Below are 23,935 nucleotides of genomic sequence, written 5' to 3'. Positions count from 1 at the left end.
GGCCAGCGGACGCCCCGTGGTTACGGATAAAAAACGCACTGCGCGCACCACCCATATAAAATACCTATATATGTAGGTACATTATTATGCGTGAATGGTCGAAATCTCCAATTAGTTCTCGTGCCAGCCAGCGTTGAAAAATGCGATTTACGATGTTGAATTAATGATTATTTTTTATTACATTATTATTATTATTTGTCTAAACGAAACTGTCGTACACACATATATATATATATATATATATTATATACTATATATTATGTATAAATAAATGCACGCTGTGTTCAGCACTAGATACGATAACGGACAGGTGAGACCGAGTTTATTATCAAGTGTAACTCAGTAAACCTAATTTTAATTTCTCGAAAACAGCTTATCGATATTATTGTTTGTTTTGGATTCTCGACAAGACAAAACGACGCGTGGATTTTAACAAGTTCGAAACCAGGCATGTGAATATTATGTGATGGCTCAAGTAGGTACTACGAGTTCATTAAAGTCGTTTATCACACAGTTTATTGCAGCGGACTGAAATTCGTTTTAACATTTTTAGAATATAATATTTTACCAGCAAACTACTTTAAAGGTTAATGTAAACTACTAAGTGAAATTCGATTGTAAAAATCGATTTGTAAAAATATATATTATAGGTTTTTAAAACGCAGAACATGATTGACAGAATCGGTTCAAAATTGATCGATCACCTCAAGTCTTAACATTTTTGGACATAACGCCGATAGCAAAATAATATTGGGCGGTTTCCCAATTCACAAATTTGTATTGATATTTATTATTATTGTCATCTATAAATCATAATCCTCATAAATAATAGAAACAATTATTATAGTATTACGTATAGCAGCCATAATCAAATTAGATCATATTATTAAAAACCACTAGATACAAAATATATTACAATAATTATAAAATAATTAAATTGCAATTACCAATTACCAATATGGCAATATACAGTATTATAAAGTAGTTCTGTGATTTAATATTAAAATAAAATAACCAAATTTACCAAAAATAATGCAACAATTTATTTAAGATACATGATATTGTATATATAACATCTCTGAGAATCTTTTTTGAACACAGGGATAAATGTACCTATTGATTTTAAAATAATGTGTTTTTGTTGTGTCTGTCACCACCGTTTAGGGCAGTAAAACTGCTTCGATTTTACCTCTACTAGATTCACTTTCCCATCGAACAAAAAACTGTTGAAGAAAATCGAAGCCGTTCTACTGCCCCAAACAGTGTTGACGGACAAAAAAAAATTAATTAAACACACATCATTGTAAAACCAATGCATTTATCGCTCCGCTCAGAATTCAAAAACAGATAGGTACACATTTTCTCCCAAGGTTTATGATATTGTCTTAACGCTGTGGAATTATTATCGCTAGAAAGTGTTTCATATATTACTATCAAATTTAAATTATAGTGATTTATGACAGCCGCTAAATCTTCGGCTTCTAAACATATATTGGAGTTATATATTTTGTTAATTTTAACAGGTCTGTAATTTGTTTAAAATTTACACTTATTTGTTCATTATTTAAAATTTTAACCTACGCGTGTAAACCACAATTATCATCCGATAGTACGTTTTCAAGTTTAACGAACTTTGAAGCTAAAGAAGTTATTGATTTATTTAACGATTCGTATCGGTAATTTATTTTGTCATTATCAATATATTATGTTGTTCCAAACAGAGTTACAACTTACTACATTTACTTTATTTAAAGTTTATTCATTTCGGGTTTTACTTTATGAAAAAGGGGAAACTTTTTATCAGAGTCATTAATTTGTTTAGCTCATTTTTCCAATAGTATCATATTTTCATTTTGCTCATTTAAATTTAAATTATTTTTACTATTATTATCGGTATTCAACTTGATTTTATTTTCGTGAGTTTTTATCGATTGTTTATTTTGTTTTCCACTTTCTTCAACAATTGCACAACCACTTAAAATATCACTCTTTGGCTTAAAAGTAAAAGTGGTTTTATTTTTATATTTTTGTAGATAACTAATTTCTTTATTAAAAAAATCTCATTGTACTTGTTAATTACTTAAAAAGTCTGTAGCAAGTAATCCTGGTCCTGCAAGATTTGAGAAAAATATAAATTGCGTTGGGAAAAGCAATATTTTAAATGCTATATCAATTTCCATTTTACCTATTACTTGCTGAACGTTTGAACAATTATGAACGTTATTCTTATTCTGTTACGTTTCTTTATTATAATATCCGTATTATTTAATCTTAGTAGTATAGTAAAATTTGTGTCTATGTTGTATTTACACAAATTCATTAAAAATATTAAATATGTAATAAAATCAACTAATAACTTACATAACTAGTTCTGCAATTTGCTCATCACCAATTTATTCCCAATAGTTTTTTATACCCGTGACGTGAGCTAATCCAACTACACCAACAAAAACTTGAGGTTCTATTTTCAATTATATATTTACTATTATTGTTATCATTCAAAAATGTATAAATAAACAAAAAATAATTTTGCATTTATTCTATCACTAACTTGAATTAAATACATTAGGCTTATTGCCAGTTTTTTCAATTACAAATCTAGCTCAATTTTGTAAACTATAAGTTAAGAACTTTTATTGAAGTAGTGTCGCTTGGACACTCCCTTCCATCAAGCCGTCCAGTTTTGTATAAAAATCATCAACCATATTACTCCTCGTATAGTTAATACAGATTGTATATATTTTCTTTTAATAATAAAAAAAAAAAAAAAAGAAAAGTTAAGAACTTATCTTTTTCATCAACTATTACTCTTTCCAACTCTGGATAGTCAGCAGCCATTTCATGTGTTAAAGTTTCTAGTAAGTCCATGTTTTTTAATTGTTCGACATCTTCTTTTCTAATTGTTATGGTTAAATATTTTAAAGTTTATAAATAATATTTGATAAAGAGTAATATGAATAATTACGTAATTTTAAAGTCCACAGTAAATAACATGTGTGCCAGAAGTTAAATGCTTTCTGGCCAGCTCAACATTGAATCCCCTTTTTTTATAGTGATATCAATTAATGTATCACCTAGATATATGTGGCTAATATATTTTTAAACCTAGAAAAATTGTAAGAAATTAATACTTCAATGACAGCTCTACGAAATTCACCACCTGGTATCATGCCAAGATCACGACATATATTTCTTGATATATTTATCATCAGTTGATAAAATATACCTTGAGTAAAGCCTAATTTTTTAATTGACCCTTTCAAATCTTCTATAAAAATCAAAATCAAAAATCAAAAATCAAATTATAAATTTTAGATTCTGACTGGAACGATAAATGAATTGATTTTACAATGTGTTTTTTATTTTTTTGTGTCTTTCATCGTCTTTTAGGACAGTAAAAGTGCTTTGATTTTTTTCAACAGTAACTTTTCTGATAGGAAAGTGAATCTAGTTGGTACTTTAGGGGGTCAAAAGTAAAAATTTCTAATAGTTTTCAAAAGCGCCGGGAAAAAAAACATAAAAATTAAGGAAAAACGGGAATTTTTACGCAAAACCGGTTTTCCACAAAATCGATTTTGGTTTTTGGTGTAACTCTAAAACAAATGAACGTATACACATGAAATGTTCACTGGTCATTTGAAAAATATTAAAAATCCTGAAACAGTTTTTTTTTAAAAGCATTTAAAGTTCAAAAATTGACAAAATATGGAAATATCACGAAAATTACCAAATTATTTTGAGTTAAGAATTCATAAAAATTTTCTTTTTAAATCTAAGATTTTAAAATGTAATACAAGATTCCTTATAAGATTATCTATCTTATCAAAAAAAAAATGTCTATAAGAAAGTCAAATTAAATTTTTACGTGCGTTTGAAGTTCAGATTTTCACAATATTGGATATTCACTCAATTTCTCATGTAGCGGTTTTGTCATTTTATTATTATTCAAAAACGAATTACTGTAGATACATGAACATTTTACTGAATATTTATATTTTCATTTGCTATACACCATAACATTTTATAAATATTTTGACTTTTTTTGAGCTGGTTATGGACATTGTCAGTTTTTAATTTTTTTTGTTTTTTTCCTATAAATATCAATAACATTTTATTTGTTGGGTAAAAAAGCGTGAAAATTTAAGTCCAGGCTCCAGATATATTTTTACAATAGCAGTTGAAAAATATTAAAAATACATAGGCACAATTTTTTTTTTATAAGGATTTAAGTTATTTATAAGTTTGAATTTTGACAAAATGTATCAAATTTAAAACAAGGTTCCACGTAAATAGGTTATATATAAATTACTTTATTCACAATAATATCTTCAAATATATTAGTAATACCATAGGCTGACTGACCGTTTTCGCTCAGAATCGTTTTTCATATTATATCATTGAATTCAAATTTAACACCATCCAAATCAGTGACCCATTTGTAACCCACTGTACAGCAGAGTGACATCCACTTACCCACCTTTTTATTAGTTGCATTATTTAAAATTCAGTTAGTTTTGATATTAGAGTGATTTTACCTATTATATATTGTTTAGATAATAACATTATCTGTGCTTAAGCGTTGGCTTTTATTCGCTATTTTAATTTTTGATATTTCACATACTCATATTTTGCTTGAAAATAGAAATTTTTAAAAATCGCCAACGCTTAAGCACAGTTAATATTCTTACCTATAAGTTTTATAATAGGTAAATTCGCTCTAGTATCAAAACTAACATTAGACTATTGAAACTAGTGAACAATTTGCTATGTCGTGCGTGTGTAAGACGGAGACAACAAATGTATGGGTAGCGTCCTCTTAATACAAAGGAATCGGTATACGCATAGATCTTCGACGTATAATATTATTACATATAAAATGAGTATGTAACGTCTTATTAAAACGGTTATATAGATACGCCAAGTATTATATTTTAGATATTATACTAATCTGAAAATACATTTCCTTCAGATGCAAAATATTTAAAAAAAAAAAAAAAAACAAAATGTCAGAGAAGAAACCACCGACCCCCTCCCAAATACGCCACTAAACATACTTGTCATATTTATTGTTATTACTAATAAATAATATGTAAACATTTTGTAAAAGATTCAAAATAATTTGTTTTGTAGCAAATACATCCATTTATATTTAAAACAAAATTATAAAAAAAAAAACAAATGATTCTCGTGAGCATGGATTTACCTGTTTTGAAAAATAAAATTGTGGTAGCTTATGTGCAATAAATAAAATAAATATAATGTTGCGAATAATAAAAATAATAATAATTGTTGCGGGATTCATTAAGTTCAATGAACAATTTATTACATTACTCGGGCAAGCTGTCAGAAATGACATTGTTACATTTTTCCTGCAATACGCCAATACCTAATTTTTTACGACAAATTGATTATGCTGAACGCTTAATAAACATATTCAATATCAATTGAAGACAATTAGTAGATCGATACCTATATTTAAAAAGGTTCTATAATCATATCTAAAATGGCTATAAAATATAAATATATACATTACTAAATAACTCACGTTCAATTAATTATGTTTTTTATACCTATTTAATAATGTATTTAACATAACATGGTTTAAAAACAGAATGGTTACAAAATTGGAGTGGAAAATGGCCTGAACATGATTTGTTTTTTGCTCAAAAACATGCCTTACAGGAAAACTCTCATATCTCGTAGAATCATCGAATTTTAATATTGACAAATTTTGCAAAAAAATATATCTAGGTGTTAAATTATTAATAAAGTACCTATTTTAAATATACTTAATAATCGCATAATTCAATAGTTATGTTTGAAGTACCGAGTTTCTCCTTAATTAAAGGAATATTTAACCTATAAATTTACAAATAAAAGAGTAATTAAATTTTGTCCGTTAATTGTAATGAAATCTTGGATGAACCTAGGCGCGATATGAAAATCAGCTTAGAATAAGGGTCCACTTTGTTTGTAAGTTATAAGCGTATAAAAATATGGTACAGTTATTTTATGTATAATTTTACAAAAAAGCACAAATTTTTAGCATAATATTTTGACCAGGGCCTCGCAAGTTCTGCAGCTGGCACTGTCCACACAATATAGCTAGCTAGAACTAGACTACAAACTGTGGTATGTGTAGACTATAGGACCTCCACCCCTCTACATAATCACTAAATCTTGCTATATTAGGTGCTTTCGAAATATATTATATTATACTTGTGTTAACCGTCAACATTTAACCTCGGTCTCCTCGTTAATCGTTATGTATATACAGAGAGGCTTATCCGGACAAGTCTGTCCGGGTCGAAATTAATCGTCCTTTGTTTGTTTATCCACACAGCCCCCCTCCCAGCCCCACCCAACAATCATCATCGTGGCACGCCACTGTTGACGATTATTTACATATAATATAAAAACAAAAAACGCACAAACAAGGATCACTCACCGCGGTGGCGTTGGCGTGTACGATAACGCGTGACATTAGGTATGTTAGATAGCATTCATAATATATAGGCGTATATAATATGTATTTTATATACATTATAATATATATATATATATATAGTAAATCGTAACGCGTTTCCGGCTTCCGAACAGTGTACTGCACCGGGTGTCGCGTATAATCGTACTTATTATAGGTATAATTATTATACACATATCTTATCACCGCGAGTGCCGCGGTAAGGTACGGTACACGGTATATATTACACACATAATACGGACTTATTGCGGCGGCGGTCCGTCTATAAAGAAACGGTACGATTTCCGTGATTTAAAATCACGCGATTCGTAAATACATATAATACGTGTGTGTCGTGTGCACAGATATATACAATAACTAGATAGCTAACTGATTATATCCGAAGGATTATGTAATATGTAACGAAAAATATAATTATGACGAATGTAGTTTTTAAAAAAAATTGTTAATTGTTTAACAATTTTTTAAATTATATTTTATTGCCATTGAATATTAATATTAATTGTTTGGTTATTTCAGAACAAAATTATGGCATACCAGCTGCACCAATTCCAGTGACAACTATGGAAATGATGAGGCGAAACCAAGGTAGTTATTGTATTTAATCTTTTTCTTTAAATCTTATGTTAATTTTTACATTTTATTTAGGGTTTGGAGAAAATATAATATATATATTACTTTTAACCATTATTAACATTAATTGTTTGGTTATTTCAGAAAATGATTATGACATACCACCTGCACCAATTCCGGTCACCACAACTATGGAGATCATAAGGCAAAACCAAGGTAGTTATTGTATTTAATTATTTTTTTTAAATCTTAGGTTAATTTTTACATTTTATTTAGGGTTCAGAGAAAATATAATATAAATATTACTTTTAACCATTATTAATATTGATATTTTGGTTATTTTAGCACATAACATATTTCCTACACAATATGAAAACGCAAAAACGATGATGATGCGCACCCAGATGGTTTTACAACTCTTACGACAAATCAAAATTGAATAGTTGCCTCAAATCTATTGTAAAAAATGCAATTTATGTAAAAAAATAATTTATACAATACATTTATAATAAAATTACTAAAAAAATAATCCATATACTGTGTCTCAAAGTTACATTACTGACCTGTATCATTATAAAAAAATTTGTATGTCATCATAAAAAGCGGACAGTTTTTTTATAATGCAATGGGGAAGAAGTCAAAACTAATTAAATAAATTTAAAGATCATAAAGTACTATGACAAATATTATATGTAATTATTTAGCACATAGTGAAATAACCTATTTTCTTTAAAAATGCACTTATCGACCTGATTTTTTTTTTTAATTGTTCAGAATGATATTCATATTCTTAGTCATATTTTGTATATAATATGTAATTAATACATAAATTCAATCAAAGCAGTTATTTTTTTTTTTTCTTAAATTCTCACTAATATTTAAAAATATTCTAGATAGGTACCTAGTTATATTAAATATCTACATAATCATCTAGAATCTTACAAAAAATTTAACGACGAGCAAGATGCCACATGGGGTGGAAAAAGGACCAGGTACATTTATAATTATACACTGGAAAATGCTGATTCATACTCAGCTTTTTTAATGAATTAAGAATGATATGTCCACGTCAGTGGCGTATATACAACAAATTTCTATAGTTTGAACTAGAAACCTCGACCCACGGTTAGTTATCAACAATGCGTGCGATTGGTAGAAATAAGTATTTGAACATAATAAAACAGTAGAATTTACAAATATCCCATAATTTTACCAACCTTTTTTTGATCATAACTCTATAAAAACTTGAAGTATTTTTCTCAAGTCTATGAAATTATTTTTTCCAGATAGAACGGATTATAACAAAATGTATTATGTGCAATTTGTATATGTACTTAACATATTTTGGAAGTTATCATTTTTTGAATATAATAAAACAGTAGATTTTACAAATATCCCATAGTTTTACCAACTACTGTTTGAACATAACACTATAAACACTTTAGTATTTTCCTCAAGTCTAAGAAATTATTTTTGCCAGATAGAACGGATTATAATAAAAATTATTATGTGCAATTTGTTTATGTACTTAAATTATTTTGGTAGAAATAAGTATTTTAACATAATAAAACAGTAGAATTTACAAATATCCCATAATTTTACTAACCTTTTTTTAAAACATAATATTCTTTTTTAGAAAGAAAAATCCGGATCCAGGATCATTGTTGTACGATATTATTTATCATTATATTTTACCTTTTAAAAATTACATAATTTATGAATTCATACAAGTTTTTGATGAGCATTTCAATAATACAAAAATTAGGCACGGTTCATTCATATTTTACCAGTATATTATTTATGCCAGCATTTTGTGATTGTTAAGTAAAATTGATAATTTTGACAAGTGCCTGGAATTTGATTTAAATATTGTTCCGTAAGTTTCTTATTTTCCACCTATAAACTAAACTAATAATAATAATATAGGTACCTACATATTATATAAAAATACAATTTAGTAAAATAAACAATGGTCCTCTCGGCCACTTCGTCTCCAAAAAATATAAAAATAAAATGAATTAATTAATATAGTAACATAATTCACAGAATGTACAAATCTATCAGTGTTGAATTGGAAAATTATGTAACAAAATTCATTACCAATATACATTTGGAACAAACAAAATTTAAAGTTGAGGAAGTTCTTGTGCTTGGCGCCGTTAAGTGGTAAAATTGTTTTACGTACGAGTCATATTCTACGGTATTTGTTTCAAGCTAAAGATAATAACAATGTTAATTAACACATAAATATGAAATTGTTTTTAGGTTAAAAATATTTACAATACTTGTGTACTAAAAACACAATCCTCAATTTTAACTTTCAACATAAATACAATATACTAACTTTCAAAACTATATTAAACAAATTAACACAAGACGTTATTCAAGCTAAACAATCAAACAAATACAACAAAGGCCGATACGTTTATTTGATTGACTATGACAACACCGACACATCCGGCGTTATAAATGTCAGCATGTACCTACCTACTGCTACGGATTCTGTATTAATACTATACTTCTTTCAAAAATTTTAAATTTACCTACTAAATTGTTTAACAAAGAAATTGAGTTTTATACTATATAATTGAAAGTATTTATTTCATTTTTTTTAAGTATCAGATATTCAACATGTATATAATACCCAAGGATATCGTCCAAATTACCGGTAACATACAATTTATATAATTAAACAAGTAAGTAAAGTTAAAGTCAACATGCATGCCGTGGTTACCAGAGAAATATTTGTGTAGGACAACACTGTAAATACATGTAGGAAAATATCAGCGACATATGCCGGCAACAAATCTCCTTCAACGGTTAGTAACATTCTGAAAGTATCGGCGCAATAACAATATTTGATTCGGGTTAGGGAGGCAAAAGTATAATACAACCCTCTCAAATGGCGTATGCGCCACCACGGCTGTAACTATTTTGTCTTTTTCGAGAACATATTGCGTGTGCGTGTGTGTGCAGTAACAATACGAATTCAAACCACCTCGGCGTTTTTTTTTTTTTTTTATGGGAAACACTTGTAAATTCGAAACTTTACTCGAATAACACCTGCGCCCGGCGGCTCGCATATAATATGCAAACCTGTATGATATATGCCTGATGTACGAACGGTGCGCGGTTTATGACCATCACACTACAAAATTGTATATTATAGTTTCACCGAAATGATCGCGTGACCTGCAAATGTCACCACGCGAGTGCCCAAAAATCCTAATAATCGCGGTATGACTAATACTAGGGCGCATTAGGCCACAATTAACCTTTTCTCAAAAAGATATACGATAATTGGGCCACTACAGATTTACCGGCGATGCATGATTGCAGCCCGAATTCAGTTAGTATCGTATTGCGTTTAAACACACATTGGTTCATAAAATAACGTACCTATACACATAATTAATAAAATAGTTTTATAATAGTATTGGTAAAATAAAACTAAAGTTTTATAAACTTATATTTTCATTAAAATGCATCATAAACAGTAAATACATATAAATAATCTAATTCATAAAAAGCAATAAATGTTTACAATAAAAAAAGATGTGGAATTATAAATAAACATAGCAATAATATTAAAATACTCATAACTCAATAAAATATATCAATAATAACTGATAATAGGATAATAGTTTTTAATGGAACAAATTAATAATATATAAATTACTTAATAGTCAAGTCAATAAATAGTCGAGTTTAACTTATTATTTTTACTCGAAATTATATATTTCCTTGTTTTTAATTTTAGATACTTAGCGAAGCAATGAATATATTAATTTTACAAAGATGTGTGTTTTTTTTTTTATTTTTTTATTTTTGTGTCTGTCATCACCTTTTAGGACAGTAAAAGTGCTTGGATTTTCTTCAATAGTAACTTTTCTGATAGGAAAGTGAATCTAGTTGGTACTTTGGGGGGTCAAAAGTAAAAATTTCCCAGTAGTTTTCAAAAGCGACGTGAAAAACAAAAGAAAAATTAAGGAAAAACGGGAATTTTTACGCAAAATCTGTTTTCGAGAAAATCGATTTTGGTTTTTGGTGTAACTCTAAAACAAATGACCGTAGGGACATGAAATTTTGACTGAATGTTTATATTAGCATTTTCTATACACCATAAAATTTTGAAAATATTTTGACTTTTTGAGCTGTTTACGGCCATTGTCAGTTTTCAATTTTTTTAGTTTTTTTTTCTATAAATATCAATAAAATTTTATCTGTTGAGTAAAAAAGCTTGAAAATTTAATAGAAGGCTCCTAGGTTATTGTTTCAAAGGCAGATGAAAAAAATTAAAAATCCTTAGTCACAGTTTTTAATTATAAGCATTTAAAGTTCAAATTTTGACAAAATACGGAAAAATCACGAAAAATAGCAAATTATTTTGATGAGAATTCATAAAAATTTTTCTTTTTAAATCTAAGATTTGAAAATGTAATATAAGATTACTCATAAGTTTGTCTACCTTTATCAAAAAAAAAATGTCTAGAAGAAACTTAAATTAAATTTGTATGAGCGTCTGAAATTTATATTTTTACAACATTTGATATTTACTCGATTTCTCATGTAACAATTTTCTTATTTTATTGTAATTAAAAAACGAATGACTGTTGTAGATACTTGAAAATTTCACTGCATGTTTATATTAGCATTTTCTATACACCATAAAATGTTGAAAATATTTTGACTCTTTTTGAGCTGTTTACGGACATTGTCAGTTTTCAATTTTTTTAGTTTTTTTTCTATAAATATCAATACATTTTTATTTGTTGGGTAAAAGCGCGTGAAAATTTAATATAAGGCTCCTGATATATCGTTCTAATAGCAGTTGAAAAATATTAAAAATACATAGGCACAATTTTTTTTTATAAACATTTAAAGTTCAAATTTTGACAACATTTATCAAATTTATAATTTATTAATTATTTTGTGGTTAAAAATTTATAAATTTTTAACTTTTATGGCTGAGGATTGAAAATTTAAACAAGGCTCCACGTAAATAGGTTATATATAAATTACTTTATTCACAATAATATCATCAAATATACTTGGTAAAATCATAGGCTGACTGACCGTTTTCGCTCAGAATCGTTTTTCTTATACAATGATATTATATCATTGAATTCAAATTTAACACCATCCATTACAGTGACCCACTTGTAACCTACTGTACAGCAGAGCGACATCCACTTATCCACCTTTTTTTATTTGAAGTTGTATATATTTTTTTAAATATATAATATATCAAAATACGTATCGGACTTAATCGGGATGTTTATTTGGTTTTAATAACCACTGAAAATAGTATTTCCTACTTACTATATATCGGGATAGGTAAAAAGGTTACTTGGGCCGAAATGAAGCGTCCAGATTTACATTTATAATAGGTCGACTTGGTGATTTGGCCACTATTAAATTTTAAATTTTAAATTTTAATAAAATAATGTTTTCTATAATACGTAGTTACAATACCTAACTTAATCATGTCAATAACTGTATAAAGATTTAATGTACATATTTTGTTTATAGCACCAAAAGCGCGATTAACGGTGGGCTTACAACTTCATGATAACAAAAAAACCAAGAAAATAATAAAGACACATGCTTTCCCATCTCAGGAGGCTAAACATTTTTATATTAACTCTAAAACTTAAAATTGTCTTTACATAGTGCATGCCAAGTACAATTTTAAAAAGCAAAACAACTTTTATCACTTTATTTGTATTAATTTTACTAACAATAGAATTCTCACTTATCGTTGGTCGCCGCAATAAACCTATTCCACGGATAACAATATTGTATTCTAGTTTTTCTTAAAATCTTTATTAGTTGAATTAATTTCTATTTGTTAACATTTGAGATGATTGACTTGTATGGAATTTTATATTTTAATTTTTACAGGTTCCTCTGCTCGTTTATCGATAAACTCACAAAGTTTATCTGATGCATCAACATCAATGGATATTGAAACAAGTGTTATTGGTATACAAACATTTTTTATCATCCAAAACTCCCCGAAAAGTTGCTCTTCAGGAAAAACTAAAAGAAAGTGAACGGGTTCAGGCCGAGTTGAAACAAATTATTATAAATTTGAATCGGCAAATAGCAAATGAACCTAACAATAAATTGGAGAATTGCTTGGAAACGTGTAAAGAATACTTGTCACCTACCCTCTTTATGATTGTCAAATCGCAAATCAAGAATAAGGAAAGAAATTATCGAGGATTCAGGTATTCTAATGAAATTAAGCAACTTGCCTTAAGTATTTATTTTCTAGGTCCAAGAGTTTACAATTTATTGCAAAATCATCTATCCCTTCCTGTTAGTCGAACACTTAGAAGAGTAACTTCAAAATATGAAATAAATCCGGGTCTAAATGATTTTCTTTTTAATTTTCTATCATTTAAAATCAGTAGTTTTAAACCTGAGGCGCTAGATTGCGTAGTTTGTGCCGATAAAATGGCTTTAAAAACAAATTTATTTTATAATGTCTCTAAAGACAAAATTATAGGTTTTCATGAATCAAATTATCGTAAAAAGTATGAACCTGCCAAATTTGCTTTAGTCCTTATGCTTGGAGGAATAAACGAAAATTAGAAACAACCAATTGCTTATTTTCTTGTGTCAAGTAGCTGTACCGGTACTGATCTGAAAGACATAATTATGTCAACAATTTGTCGCCTACAAAATATTAAACTTAATATCAAAGTTTTATTACAGATCAAGGCACAAAATTTGTAAGTTTTTCTAAAAGCTTTTATGTTTTTCCTAACAAGCCATATTTTGAAGTAGATGGAAAACAAATTTTTTACATTTTTGAACCACCTCATCTTTTGAAATCTACTCGGAACATGTTGTTTAAACACAACTTTATAATTAATGATTCAATAGTAACTAAATCACATATTGATTCTTTTTACAATTATGATTCTGAAAATAATCTTCGCTTGGCTCCAAAATTAAAACATGCACATATTCATCCAGGGCCATTTGAAAAAATTAAAGTTTATTTAGCTGCCCAAATTTTCAGTAATAGTGTTGCTTCTGGTATGTCTACGACTTTAAAGTCTGGTATTTTGTCGCCTAGCGCTCAATACACTATTGATTTCATCAGTTATATGGAAAAATTATTTGACATATTCCATTCTTATAAAGCCCCCAATCTTAAAGAATTCAATAGACCATTTAAAAATACTGAATCAAAAATTAATTTTTAAACAAAATGGCTGAAGTTTTTAGTAATATGAAAGTTGTTAATAAATTTAATGGATCAAATATTACTAATAGGATGAATTTTATAAATAGTTGGTTAATTTCAATATCTGCATTAAAAATGCTGTGGCATTCCTTAAATCCAAATAAGAATCCAAATTATGTTCTATATACTAGATGCCTAAACCAAGATCGTGTAGAAAACTTATTTTGTTATTTCCGCCAACAGCATGATAACAATTTAAATCCTACACCAATCGATTTTTGTAGATCATTTAAAAAAAATTGTTGTGCTAATTATTTTGAACATTCTCCAGGTGCAATTGCATTGAAGATTTAGATGAAATTTTAGGTGCAGAACTACCACAACCTGAAAAAATACTTCAATTTGAAGGATCAGATAAAAATCTTTATAAATTTAAATGTATTAGCATTGGTACAGTTGACTATAAACAACTTGACATTCCAGAATAGAATGCATTAACTTACATTAGTGGTTATTTAATGAGAAAATGCTTAGAAAATCATATTTGTCAGGTTTGTATAGACTATGCGTACTATCAAAAAGAGTTGAACCAGTCATTTCTCTTGAGTTTCTATAAAGCATACCCTACTGGAGACAACTCAACATTTGGAAATCTGATGATGCCTCATGATGACTTTTATAATTTTGTATCCGAATTAGAAAATATTTTTATTGATAACTTCCCTTCCATTTCCTATGAAGACGGCGTGGGTTCAAAACTAAAGCAACAAATGAGTAATGTACCTTTTAATTATCCTTGTGAATCTTTTAATACAATTTTTTTGATTAATTTATTTACACGCTTTAGAATTTTTTCAGCAATCAAATTTTTAAAGAGAGCTTTAGTTTCTGAAAAAAAATTAAAAGATAGAAAATTGACCATTTTGAAACATTTGTAATCAAGTCGCGGGCGTGCTTACTTATTTTAACTGACAGTGTTTGCATTTTAAAATTTAAAAATTAATTCGCGTTTAAAAAGGTTCAAGATTAGTGATGAAAGTGTTGTTAGGGAATTATTGGATAATAAACAATATTATTGAATGTAAATAAAGTTTTTTAAATTTTTAATTAATTTAAATTTGAAGTTAAAACAATTTATTTTTATTAGGACCTTGTTTTTTAATTTTTTTTTAATAATTCTTTATTTTAAAAGATGTTTATTTTTTGTTTGTTTTAATAGATCATTATTAAAAGTGATGTTCGTTTTTTTTTTTAATTTAGTATTAAAATTTATCTATTTAATAAAATAAAGGTTTTTTTTAAATAGTATGATTTTGACATTTTTATTGTATAAAATAAAGATTTTTAATAAAAAATTTTCTTCCTTGGTCATTTTCTGTATTAAAATATGATACGAAATTAATAATAATAATTATTATTTAAATATTTATGGGTACTTATTTGAGTAACAATATAACTATGAAATAAACTTGTACAAGGGTAAATAATATACCAATCGAAGCGTAATTTTCAGCTCTACGCCATGAAATAATTATAGAAATCATAACTACAGCGCCAAAAAATGTATTGCTATATAAAAGAATATGAGAAATGCGGCAGTATGGTCTCACAGGAATAAAATGTTACGGCAGCTGGCGGCCTAAAATTCTTAGTTCATAACCAGATTTTTGTGGCCGCCGGCGGCTGTATGGCGGTCAACGTGTTAATAGCTAAGGATTAAAAATTTGAAATGAGGTTTCTCACAAGTATATAATATTGTAATCAAAAAATCTAAACAATATATTAATAAGAGTTTATTTTGAAAGACATTTTAAGTTCAATTTTTAACGAAATTAGATATTTAATCCAAGAAAAATGATTTTAGGTAAATTTTTATTTAAAAATATTGTTATTAGGTACTTGAAACTCTTTTAAATTATCTTATTATATTAAAAATCCACAATCACATTTAAAAATTCAAAGTTTTTTTCAAAAATTAATTCAACCTATACTGTAAAATAAATTACTTTTATAGCAATAATATCATAAAATATACTAAGATAATATTGGCTGATATTCGCTCAGAATCGTTTTTCGTATGCTTTGATTTATCGCTGAACTCAAATTTAATAAATCCTGTACAGAGACCCACTCGACAACTTCTGTACAGCAAAGCGGTACCCACTTACCTACCTTTTTTTTGTTATATTTGTCTATTATTTTGATAATTTGTAATTTATGATGAACTCAAGTGTTTGTGGTTTTTGTTGTAAAGAAAGAGGAGCTTTAAACCAAACAAATTGGAATCGACCTACCTAATAGGTTAAATTGGAGTGATAAATTGCGAGCGAAGCGAGCGACTTTATGATGGTTAAATTTACAACTTACAATTTACAAAATCATTCAATCATGTAGCCGGTCATTATTTTGCTCTAACTTTTTGGGTGGTGGTGTTGACAAATTTTTATACTTTGCCCCATAAGTAATTACTATATAAATTGTTATAAAAAAAAAGCTGAAATAATAGTTTTATAATATCTATATATTAAATATCGGTTAACAAATATCGATCCGATATTTTCAATATATCGGACACGTAATATCGATGAAACGATATTATCGATATAGCTTGTACACCCCTAATTCCAACAGGTGTGCTTGAGTTTGAGTGTTTGACTATACCAGTATCTCAGTATACCTCCGCCGTTGTCAGTCGTGAATCGTGTTTTACGTTATTTACAGACGTTTACAAAATACATTTTTCATTGTTATTTTTTTACATTGCGAATTTCAATTTTTTAAAATGAGTTACAATCCATCTACTTCTAATTTTTTCGGCTTGCTTTTACACACAGGTACAATAAAAATGCCTAAAATGTCGGACTATTGGAAGACCGACGAACTATTTAATTTGAACTGTTTTCGAGAAAAAATGAGTCGAAATAGGTACATGTCGATTATGCGATCTTTACATTTTTGTAAAAATCCCAAAGCTGGTGAAAAGGCACCCAGTCGCATAAATAAGGTTAAACAAGTTTTGGACTATTTCAATAAACGAATGCAAGATGTAAATCAGCCTTCTAAAAATTTGTCATTACATGAATCGATGGTACTTTGGCGGGGCCGTCTAATATTTCGACAATATATAAAAAATAAACGCCATAAATATGGCGTCAAGTTGTACATGTTAACTGAACATCAAGGATTTGTACAATAAATTATGATTTATTCTGGCCAAGGTACTGGTGTTAGTACTGGTATTGCCCGGAGTTAGTCATACCGAATATGTTGTAGACCAACTAATGAACAATTATTTTGACAAAGGCTATTTATTATTTATGGATAGCTACTACAACAGCGTTCAACTAGCTCATAAATTATTGGTAGAAAAACATATTGTACCTGAACTCTACGCAGTAATAGGAAAGGTAATCCAAAAGAGGTAGTAACAAAAAATCTCAAATCTGGAGAATCAGTTGGTAAGTATACTAAGGATGGGATATGTGTGGTAAAATGGAAAGATAAGCGTGAAGTTCTTAGCATAAGTTCAAAATTTAAGCATGAAATGGTAGAAACAGCAAATCGACATGGTCAAAAAAAAATCAAACCTTTGCCAATTTTTGAGTATAATAAAAATATGTCGGGTATCGATCGCCAAGATCAAATGATGTCATATTATCTAGCCGAACGTAAAACTTTACGTTGGTATAAAAAAATTGCAATTCATTTTTTACAAATATGTTTATTAAATTCACATATACTTTATTGCGAAAATATTAAAAAAAAATTTATATGATTACCGGTTATCAGTTATAAAAGCTTTAGTTTCCAACAAATCTGTCCCAGTACCACGACTTTGCCCTCAGATACCCGAACGTAATTTTCCATGTAAAGTAGAAAAAAATCATAAAAAGAGATACATTCGCAAAAGATGTCGATTGTGTGCTTCCGTAGGAAAAAGAGAAGAAACATTTTATTATTGTAATAAATGTGGTACACAACCCCCCGGTTTATGCTTCGATTCCTGTTTTGAAAACTTCCATAAAAAATTAACGTACGTCACACCAGCCCCCCCATTTTCAAAATACCGAAATTTGATTGTTCTATCTTTTAGTATGCTATTTGTACGAATTTGTAAGCAGTGTTACAGAATTTGTATGACCAAAGTGGCTCAGATATATCAAAAACTCGTCGGGGGGGGGGGGGGGGGCGAGACGTCACGCCAGCCCCCGACATAGATAAATCGATTTTTTTTTTTACCAACGCTTTGCCCTCTATTCGTACGTATTTGTACGCGCAATATAAACATTCGTACGCTCTTCGTTGCGGGGGGGGATATCGATAAACGCGTCGGGGGGGTGGCGAGACGTCACGTCAGCCCCCGACATAGATAAATCGAAATTTTTTTTTTACCAACGCTTTGCCCTCTATTCTTACGAATTTGTACGCGCAATATAAACATTCGTACGCTCTTCGTTGCGGGGGGGATATCAATAAACCCTGCCATGGGGCGGAGGGGTGGCGAGACGTCACGCTAGCCCCCGACATAGGTCATTTGAAATTTCAAATGCATACAATCAAAGCTCTAAAATTAAAATTATTTGAACATACTTAGCGTATTTTTGAGACTTTTGGATTTATTTGAACATGATATATCGTCGCTTATACTGCAACACCACGTATCTCAAAATTTGACAAAATGAGATTATTATCGATATTGATAAATCAAATATTTCCCAGATGTTTTGTTCCGTTATTTTTTTTCGTTAAAAATGTGGTTACACTGTAAATCATGAAAATGATAACACCACTTATATCAAAACCTTGTATCAACATAACGTATCTCAGCAAAATAACACAGCATGACAGTAGCATTGTGAAGACGTCGACCTAAAGTAAGTTTATTCAATATATTCAGTTAATATTTTGTTTAATGTAGTAGTTTATTTCATTTTGGGGAGTCTTTAGTACTAAAAACTGAAAGAGTCGTACTAATTAAACATGCACAAAATTAGTTATTTACTATTGAAAATATACAAGTCAATTTGTTGAGATAAGTCTAGTTACCAAATCAAATAAAATGAGATAAGTGGTGTTTCCATAGTATATTTTATAGTTATAGTTATTTGTATTTTTTTTTTAGGTGATCAATTGTAAGCTTGAATGGTTAGTACGAACATGACGTCTGATATTGAGTCAGAATATGACAGTGATGATCTAAATGTTTTATCTGTTGATGAATTGTTTGATGCTGTTAAAAAAAAACCTCATGGTAAGACAACAACTACTAGGATAAATAATAATGATAGTTCTATGCAACAGTATAATATCACACCTTTTGAAGATGGCAATAACTATGAAATAAACTTAAATAATATTGAACTCTATGAATTTGATAATTTTAACAATCAGCTGGAACAAAATACTGAGCATCAACATGTTGAAACTATTGAGTGTGAAAAAAAAGGTTTACAGAGTATAGATGAGGAAACGTTGAATACACCTAGCACAATAATTTCTCCAATAACTGAGAACCAAAATATTGAAGTTGTTGAATATGAAGATGACATTCATAACAATTTACAAAATGATGGTAGGAAACGTAACAGAGTTTCAAATTCAAATTCTTGGAGCAGAAATGAAACTAAAATCAAAAGACTTAAAGGAGAATCATACATAGGGTACAGAAGAAAGGAAAAAGATAACACTTTGAATATTTTACATGACACACCTCGAGAAGGACGAAATCTTGGACCACCATGTCAGTCTAAAGTATGTGAGAAATGGAAAACAAGATTTTGTTTGGACATAAAAAATGAAGATCGTTCAGATATTTTTAAAAATTTCTGGTCAATGACATCGTGGAGAGAAAAACAAATATTTGTTTTATCACTGGTAGAAAAAGTAATTCCCAAGCAAAGAACCACTGAAAGCGCAACATCTCGAAGAAATGGTTCTTATTTTTATTATTTAAAAGTTGGGAATGATAAACTAGGGGTCTGTAAACAAATGTTTTTAAGTACTCTAGGAATTAAGGAAAATACATTAAGGTATTGGTTGGAATATAAAAATCAGTATGGATTACAAGCTCCAAGATTTGTTAGAGAGGAAGTGGGAATCGAAGATGAAGAAATTGACTCCTTGGTAAATGAAACTAATAAGCACATAACAGGTAACTCTAGGAGAGCAATAAAACACAAAAATAATTACTTGAATACATTTTTTGATAAACTTCCAAAACTTCCATCTCATTACTGTAGAAAGTCATCAAGAAAATTATACTTACAGACAGAAATAAAATCAATAACACAACTTTACAACATTTATTTTAGTGAATGTAAAACTGATAATGAAAAACCATTATGCCGAAAAGCATTTGACAATATTTTTTTCCAAAAAAATCTTTCAATTTTCTCACCCAAAAAGGACCAATGTGACAAATGTTGTCAATATAATTTGAAAAACTTGCCTGAAGAAGAGTACCAAATGCATGTTTTAAAAAAAAATGAAGCAAGGGATGAAAAATCCAAAGACAAAATATTAGCAGCTGCTGGTGAATGTCATGTTTTTACCTGTGATTTAATGGCGGTACAATTGCTTCCATATTCACAAGCAAGTTCTATATATTTTAAAATGAAACTTGCTGTTCACAACTATACTGTATACAATTTGAGTACTAATGAAAGCATTAATTATTGGTTTGATGAAAGTCAAACTGAACTTGTGGCATCAACATTTGTTTCATGTTTGATTGATGTTATCGAAGAAACATTAAAGAAAAGTTTAAAACCAGTTATAATTTACTCTGATGGTTGCACTGCACAGAACCGAAATTGTGTTATGTCAAATGCTTTATTACATTTATGTATAAAATATGACATAACTATAACACAGAAGTTTCTAGAGAAGGGTCACACTCAAATGGAGTGTGACAGTGTACACAGTGTGATTGAAAGAAAACTTAAGAAGACTGATTGCTATTTACCAAGTCAACTATCTCAGCTAACAAAAGAAGCCAGAATTTATCCATTTCCATACACTTCAAAATTATTAACATTCAATTTTTTTTCGGATTACAGTAATAAAAAGCTGATGTTCTATGAATCAATAAGACCAGGAAAAGTAGCTTCTGACCCTGTTGTGACAGATTTAAGAGTTATACAATACTGTCCAATAGGTGTTATATTGTATAAACTGAACTACAGTGATCCTTTTAATGAGTTGCCAAGAAGGCCAAACAAAATTGACAAAGAAGATATTTTTAAGTTTCCCAAACTTCATCAACACCCCAAAAAAATTAGCTTAGATAAGTGGAATGATCTTCAAAGTTTGAAGTCCATAATGCCCTATGATTGTCATTGTTTTTATGACGCATTGCCACATATGGATGAGAGTGTTCGTAAAGCCAAGAAAAAAAGTAAAGAATGAAGACCAAAAAAATACTGTTTAAATTTGATTATTTTTATTAAGTATTGTTTTTTACTATTTTGTAATATATTTTTAATTTAATTTTAGTTGTGACAAAACACTGTTCAAAAGTGTTATTATTTTTATTTACTTGTTGATTTATTGTCATGTTTGATGTATTAACATTTTAATATTGTGTAACAAAAGACTGTTTAAAAGCAATGTTAATTGTATTTACTAGTTAATTAATACCTAGTTATGTTTTATTATAATTATTTTTTAATTAATATTTTATTTGTTGAGTAACAGACTGTTCAAAAGTGTTATTATTTTTATTTACTTGTTGATTTATAGTCATGTTTGATGTATTAACATTTTAATATTGTGTAACAAAAGACTGTTCAAAAGCAATGTTAATTTTATTTACTAGTTAATTAATACCTAGTTATGTTTTATTATAATTCTTTTTTAATTACTATTTTATTTGTTGAGTAACAGACTGTTTAAACTTGTTATTATTTGTTGAAATAAATTGTTCATTTTTATACCTAATAATAAAAAAAGAATTTACATGGCACTTATAAATATTAAAAACGTATTTTATTTTAATGTTCTAAAAAATAAACAAAATATATTTCAAACATTATACATTTTAAAAACCATACATGGGAAATCATTAAAACAACCTATCTCAATATTATTATTTTATAACTACACGTATCTCATTTAAAACCATTATTTTACACTAAATATAATATTTATGTATTTAAAATACATTATAAGTACAAAATATATAAATTAAACATTACCAGTACTGAAATTAGTAAGTATAAATCATTTAAATCACGTTATTTGCTGCTCCTGAAAACCTACAAAAACTGAGATACGTGGTGTTGCAGTATAAGCGACGATATAGTCATAGATAGGTATAGTTTATATACCTATTATTCTAGGAGTCCATATAGGTACTTAACGTTATTGTTTAATTTGAAAAACTTTCACGGTCACCAATACAATCTGTACCTACCTATGTATTGTAATATATTAATCTATAGGTATTTGAAAAAAAATTTGATTATACAAATACCGACATTTAAAAAAGAAAATAGCTACGTAATATTATATTATTCTCCTATTTACCATCTACCTACTATTATATTATGGTCAATGTGTATCCACTAGACGAGATGGTGGATAGTTTCTGATCAAACTGCTGTACTATTTATTATTTCCAATACTTTTATTAATTATTATTTAGTTAATTTTTCTTTAGATTCAAACAAAATGGTGTGGTCATTATATTATAGACTTTATAGTAGGTACTATACTATATTATGTACTATATTATGTCCGCGAATTAAAATTTTTTTAGTATTAGGTATTGTAAAATATTTTGAAATAAACTCTGAATATACCTTTAGACTTCCATTATTTATTAATATTTACTATAATAATTAAGACAATTTATTATAAGTCTGCTGTATTGAGTATTGAACCGATTGGTCCGGGACTTGTAAATCGGATTGTAATTGCTCAAAGAATCATAATTGAATCACGCATGAAAGTCCGTAGGATTAGTATTTATCGAGATATCGTATTGTAAAAGAGTTGAATAACGATACGTAGATAATTCCATGATACAGACCGCGGTGTGTATACAACCTCGATGTTTTGAATTTCAACGGTTTACTTTTCATTTTTAAATAATGAATATTCTTGCGATCGACTTGAAACCTTCACTGTTTCATTGCAAATGTACCTGGCTACCATCCCTGCTAGTTTCGTGTAAAAATATCAAAAACCCCGTATGCACTGAGCTGACGGCTGGAGTTTGACACTTTAACGTGCAATCACCCGGTAGTTGTGCAAATTTTGATTTCAAAAATTAATTAAAAATCGAATAATAGTACGCAATCACCTGTTTGTTTGCAATCACTAAGCAATCACCTGGTTGCAATCACTTGGTTATTTTGCAATCACTCATGCAATCACCAATGCAATCACTAAGCAATCACCTGGTTGCAATCACCCATGCAATCACTTGTTTGTTTGCAATCACTTTGCAATCACCAATGCATGTCTACCAGGTGATTGCAGCTAGATCGGCCAGACTTCAGCCATCAGCTCACTGTGTACAGGGTTTTTATTTATAGAATATATAATAATAACTGGGTTTTTACCGTTCGCCTTATCTTATATCTTATCTTATACCTATATCTTATCAATTGCGAGTACGCGTGTACAATCTCCGGCAATACCCAGCCATCCGTTCCTGGACTCCAGGGTTTTTA

At 28.6% G+C, this 23,935-nt stretch overlaps 2 protein-coding genes, 1 long non-coding RNA gene and 1 pseudogene across 3 annotated transcripts; 3 read left to right on the top strand and 1 right to left on the bottom strand.

The window, feature by feature from the left end:
• Positions 1 to 2,357: 2,357 nt before the first annotated feature.
• LOC132950253 (traB domain-containing protein-like) lies at positions 2,358 to 5,061 on the bottom strand (annotated as a pseudogene).
• A 1,818-nt stretch (positions 5,062 to 6,879) lies between these two features.
• Positions 6,880 to 7,496, top strand: LOC132934124 (uncharacterized). Its single transcript, XR_009662983.1, has 3 exons — positions 6,880 to 7,072; positions 7,202 to 7,273; positions 7,403 to 7,496. It is a non-coding gene; the product is annotated as an uncharacterized LOC132934124 (long non-coding RNA).
• A 9,616-nt stretch (positions 7,497 to 17,112) lies between these two features.
• On the top strand, positions 17,113 to 17,454 carry LOC132950246 (piggyBac transposable element-derived protein 4-like). The gene has a single exon (XM_061021580.1). It carries the CDS (start codon positions 17,113 to 17,115, stop codon positions 17,452 to 17,454), a length of 342 nt encoding a protein of 113 aa, XP_060877563.1.
• Positions 17,455 to 19,078: 1,624 nt separating this feature from the next.
• LOC132934752 (uncharacterized) lies at positions 19,079 to 22,223 on the top strand. The gene is made up of 2 exons (XM_061001091.1): positions 19,079 to 19,132; positions 19,381 to 22,223. The coding sequence occupies exon 2, from the start codon at positions 19,401 to 19,403 to the stop codon at positions 21,663 to 21,665; it is 2,265 nt and encodes a 754-aa protein (XP_060857074.1). The 5' UTR covers positions 19,079 to 19,132; positions 19,381 to 19,400; the 3' UTR covers positions 21,666 to 22,223.
• Positions 22,224 to 23,935: the final 1,712 nt, after the last annotated feature.

Source organism: Metopolophium dirhodum, chromosome 1, assembly GCF_019925205.1.
Source record: "Metopolophium dirhodum isolate CAU chromosome 1, ASM1992520v1, whole genome shotgun sequence".
Classification (NCBI taxonomy): Eukaryota; Metazoa; Arthropoda; class Insecta; order Hemiptera; family Aphididae; genus Metopolophium; species Metopolophium dirhodum.
Note: the sequence above shows the minus strand (reverse complement) of the source record. Positions and strands in the feature narration are given on the sequence as shown.

Bases quoted from the DNA above. Each gene is read 5' to 3' on its own strand.
- LOC132950246 (XM_061021580.1), top strand. From the start codon at position 17,113: ATGTCGGACTATTGGAAGACCGACGAACTATTTAATTTGAACTGTTTT.
- LOC132934752 (XM_061001091.1), top strand. From the start codon at position 19,401: ATGGTTAGTACGAACATGACGTCTGATATTGAGTCAGAATATGACAGT.